The sequence below is a fragment of the Nycticebus coucang genome, chromosome 16, assembly GCF_027406575.1.
Source record: "Nycticebus coucang isolate mNycCou1 chromosome 16, mNycCou1.pri, whole genome shotgun sequence".
NCBI lineage: Eukaryota > Metazoa > Chordata > Mammalia > Primates > Lorisidae > Nycticebus > Nycticebus coucang.
This window is the reverse complement of record NC_069795.1, coordinates 14,840,769-14,846,183: the sequence shown is the minus strand read 5'-3', so window position 1 is coordinate 14,846,183 and position 5,415 is coordinate 14,840,769. Positions and strand designations below refer to the sequence as shown.

At 35.9% G+C, this 5,415-nt stretch overlaps 1 protein-coding gene across 1 annotated transcript; it reads right to left on the bottom strand.

Moving 5' to 3' along the window:
• Positions 1-4,995: 4,995 nt before the first annotated feature.
• On the bottom strand, positions 4,996-5,169 carry LOC128567536 (keratin-associated protein 19-9b-like). The gene has a single exon (XM_053564725.1). It carries the CDS (start codon positions 5,167-5,169, stop codon positions 4,996-4,998), a length of 174 nt encoding a protein of 57 aa, XP_053420700.1.
• Between the last annotated feature and the right edge of the window lie 246 nt (positions 5,170-5,415).

Genomic DNA, 5,415 nt, shown 5'->3' with positions numbered 1-5,415 from the left:
CAAGGCCATAGCTGGAACCATAGCCATAGCCCAGGCCACTGAAACCACCAAGGCCATAGCCAAGGCCACCATAGTAGTTGCCGTAGTAGTAGCTCATTGTGTCAGAGGGTGAGAGTTTGGTTTGTTGAAGGTGAGGAGAATTTGGTTTGACGTTGAGGATGAGTTTCCTGAGAATGAATGTCACTGTCTGCAACTGGACTTTTATACTCCCCAGTCAAGGGTGTGGTAAACCACAACAAAGAAGCCTCATTCTCTTTGAAAATGCATGTTGGGTGAAAAACAGCACTATTAAGCCATACCTTTCTTATTAAGGGTAGCCTCAAATATGAATGGAGATTTTTTTTTCATTTAAGTTTAATTTTCATTCCTCAGAATCAGACTACATTGAATAATTATTTTCATGTTTTCAAAACTTATGTTTTCACATATTTCTACATCTCTGCATGAGGACTCAGGCTGCCTTACTTTAACAGCCTGAGATTCTACGATTGCCAGTGGTATCTCGAGTTTGCACCACATAGGGTTTTTCTTAAGGATGGTGCCATATTCCTGTTTATTAGTAAATAAAGTAGTCTAAAATCATTAAATAATATTAATGCCTGAAATTAATTGGGGATCATAGTAATGCATATTTTTCATAATGAACAAGTATGGGCAAATACACTGCATGGCTTTCTGCTTTTTTAGCCTATCAGTGTGATAACCATCTACCTTGTGATAATGTTCCAAGCAAGTATTACTTGTAAAGGTGATACTGACATCTTGTCATGAAATAATCCAAGCCTACGTTTTCAAGTTTCCTACCACTAACACGTATGTTGCAGAGCCACTGTACATCTGTGAATCCTCCCTTACTGTTCCCGAAAGCTGCGTTTGGCCCTGTCACTCTCAGCTTTTTCGCAGACTTTGTTTCTCACTCTTAAATAACTTATCCTCAGAACTTCCTTCAAGCATTCCATTCTACTAACACCCAACTGCTCTTTTAAACTAACACTGCTTCTTGCAGAATTTTTTTTTTAATCTCTTAATTTGGTTTTGTGAATTGGTTTAAAAACACTTCAAAGGAATGAATCTTATCTTTTTTGTTTCTGAATCCCATTGAATACTTTGTAGAACATATTTGTTGATTTTTTTTTCTAAATACCACTATACATTTTATAACCTGTGTGCTTTGTAGAGAAGGATTTATCCAGAAGAATTCTTTATATTTTAAATAGATAATAACAATTAAGGCTCACACAGTTGATTAAAATATTCATGCTAATATTTTATCATATGTAAAGAAATATGGTAGGCCTTTGTGCAAGAAGATGATAAATGAAAAACTTATGAAAAAAAAAAACACTCTTTGGGTTTTCAGTTCTACAACTTAACTGTATTCACAAATGTATGCCTATCTCTTCATGTTGTATATCTCTGCATTTAGTATTTTGTACACATGAATGAATATATATTTATGGGTTTTTTTAAATACAAATTCCATAGGGCAGTATATAAAAGAATAAAATGATGGATAATGATACTAATTTCTGTTTTTTTTATTATTATTTTATTGTTAAATCATAGCTGTGTACATTAGTGCAATCGCCTGTACCCATTCTAAGATGCACCATAAATGTGGCCCCACCAATTACCCTCCCTTCACCAAAACCTCCCCCCTCCCTTCCCCTTCCTTGGCCCTTTCCCCATAGTCTTGTGCTATAGTTGGGTTATAGTCTTCATGTGAAAGCTATAATTTAGCTTCATAGTAGGGCTGAGTACATAGGATACTTTTTCTTCCATTCCTGAGTTACTTTACTAAGAAGAATATGTTCCAGCTCCATCCATGTAAACATGAAAGAGGTAAAGTTTCCATATTTCTTTAAGGCTGCATAATATTCCATGGTATAGGTGATTTAAAGGAATTAACTAATACAGTAGCTTCAGCATCTTACAAAAGAATTCTGAAGAATGCAAAAAGAGTTGCATCTGGATGGAGGTGTAGGAATTTATGATAAAGACAGGAAGAGGCCTTGGCAAGAAACAAGGGCTCTAGTTTATAATCAGAGACAAAGGCAAACAAGGTGTGTCCTCAATGGGCAAAACATCATAGTTGGGGTATAAGAATTTAATACATAATAGTTGGTGCTTGGGAAGTGTACTGGTGGAAGACCAGAGTGGACCATGTGTGGCATTCTGCAGTTTGATTTGGGACAGTGACATCAGAGAAATAATGTTTTAGCAATACATATATTCTGTACAGTGTGGTTTTTACAGAAAATTCTTGAGAACAAGGAGACCATGTGGAAGGCTTTTATAATGTCCTGTTTTAGAAAAAAATGAGAAAGATAGACTGGCAAAGATGAATGGATAAGATGTATTATTAAAATCAATAGCATATGAGCATATATTTACAGGTAAGTATAAAATTACAAGGTATAAATATTATATTTTTCTGTTCAAAGGTAATGTGTTATCTCTTTAGGTTAACTTTATTTTAAAACATAAACAGTTACTGGCTATAGGAATTCTCATTATTTATTTCTTTTATTTTATTATTAAATCATAGCTGTGTACATTAATGCAATCATGGGGCATCATACACTGGTTTTATAGACCATGTGACACATTTTCATCACACTGGTTAACATAGCCTTCCCGGCATTTTCTTAGTTATTGTATTAAGACATTTATATTCTACATTTACTAAGTTTCAATTATTTCTTTCTTTCTTTCTTTTTTTTTTTTCCTGAAGGTAGAATCTCACTCTCTTGCCCTGGATAGAGTGGTGTCATCATAGCTCACAGCAACCTCAAACTCTTGGGCTCAAGTGATACTCTTGCTTCAACCACCCAACTATCTGGAACTACAGGGCCCGACCACCTGTTCTTCTATTTTTAGTAGCGATGAAGTCGCGTCTTGCTCAGGTTGGTATCAAACTCCTGAGATCAAGCAACCCACCTACCTTGGCCTCCCAGAGTGCTAGGATTACAGGAGCGAGCCACACACCTGGCCTACCTACCTCTCATTGCTTTTTGTATTGTTTTTGAAACATTGATGATGAAATCTATTTCTTCAGGTTTCTAATCAATCAGTAATCAATGGGAAGGGAAGCACATGAGGAAACAGAAGTGAGATCACCAATGGCAACTTAATCATAATAAATGGCAACTCATTTACCTGAATTATACACAATTGCAATTAATATGTAAGTAGCAATTACACAAATTACAATTACAGAAAAACATCAAACAAATAATATTCTATCAATAAGGTATTTTGCACTTGACAATCAAAAGTGTTAATGCAGGTGCAAATAGTCGGAAATTATCTGAAATCAAACTTTCAATAACTTTATACTCCAATGTGTTTCTATTCATCTCTTCATATAACCAGGAAAAGCAACTTTTTTTCAGATCATTATCCATAAAGATATGATTCATCTTGCATCTCTCTTCTTCACCTTCACCCATGTCATCCTTCAGTCTACATGATAGTCTTGAACTGTAGCTCTTTAAACTCCCTTCGTTTCCATTCCAAGTGCCATACACAGGTGCAGAGTTTGAGTTAGCACTTCTTTGGTAAGGGCCAGGGTTACTGTAGCAGCATTTTATCTGGATTTCATTATTTTCTCTTAAACACATTTTATTTTCTATGCCACTACTGTCTTTCAAGTTTACTTCAAGTATACAATAAAACTCTTATTATTGCTGTACTTGTTATTTAAGGATGTTACACTAAGCATGGTAATCCAAAATTGACCTTCAAGTTCTAATTTATTCTTTGCTGTATGGATAATGTTGTCTTCTTTTCTATGACAATGTACCTGCTGTCCTTTCCTTTGCCTATGTCTTTAAAATATTTAAAATATTTTAAATACTCACAATGTGCACATGAAGTATGACTCTACTAATTTATCTCTCCATGTTCTTTAAATCTGTGGCTCCAACCCCCAGGCCAATGAATGATACTGGTCCCTGGCCTGTTAGGAACTGAACCCACAGCAGGAGGTGAGCAGTGAGGGAGCAAGGGAGGCTTCCTTTATATTTCCAGCCTTTCCCAATAGCTCACATCACTGCCTGAGCTCCCTCTCCTGTCACATCATAGAAGCACAAACCCTACTGCGAGGGATCTAGGTTGTGTGTTCCTTATGAGAATCTACTGCCCCTCTGCCCACCCCCAATTTCGTGGAAAAATTATCTTCCATAAAATCCATCTTTAGTGCCAAAAAGGTTGGGGACCATGGCTTTAGTTCCTATAGTCCTTGCCACAAAGTAACATATTTAGTTGTTCCCTAAAATCCTGCTGGTAGGAAACTTTCTAAATACAGAAAAGTAGATAATTCTATGTGGAAAACATGTTTCAATGAAATATGTTATTCAAATACGCTAAAATTTTGAAGAAAAGATGTAGTTAAGTAGACTACAGGATAAAGAAGTCCCGAAAACCTGGTAGAGGGTGCATTGCACTAACACTGAGCAATAAGGCCTGGATGGATAGTCCGTGAAAAGCACACAAAATAACCATATTAAAAGGACAAATGTGCTCAAAAATATTCCCTTCCTGAAATACTGAGGTTATAATAGATGTTATATTATACTAAATACTATGTTGATATATTTTCCATATAGTCATTAGAATTATGGATATCTAAATATATTTGGTTCTAATAGAAACTAAAATCTAAAAGGGCAGAATATCTGAGCACATACTGCAGAAAATGAACAAGTTAGAGGCTACCAGCTTTTAAGATTTGTTCTAAGGAGGTAGATAATTCTATGGGAAAAATGTGTTTCAATGAACTATATTATTCATATATGCTAGAATTTTGAAAAAGAAGTGCATTTAGGCAGACAATTGTAAATGAAACAAAGTTTAGAATATTCTCAAAGAATGTTTATTGGGTAACATGCCCAGATATATCACAGAAGGGATAAAAAGAAATCGTCATGTTTATAACACAGGAGGGGTAATGAATTCTTGATCATGAAACACATTATCGCAGACAGGAATGCTTCAGTAAAATCCAGAGGACCAGTATCTTCCATAGAAAGAGGGATGGAAATAGCCATAGCCATAGCCACCATAGCCTCCAAGGCCATAGCTGGAGCCATAGCCATAGCCCAGGCCACCGAAGCCACCAAGACCATAGCCAAGGCCACCATAGTAGTTGCCGTAGTAGTAGCTCATTGTGTCAGAGGGTGAGAGTTTGGTTTGTTGAAGGTGAGTTTCCTGAGAATGAACGTCACGTCTGCAACTGGACTTTTATACTCCTTCAAAGTCACTGTGGCCAACCACAACAAAGAAACCTCATTCTCTTTGAAAACTCATCTTTGTTGAAAAATAGTATTATTAAGTCATACCCTTCTTATTAAGGAAGTTCCAAAGAAGCAAGGAATGTTTTATTTTCCTTTGGAAATATTTCACTTTGCATTT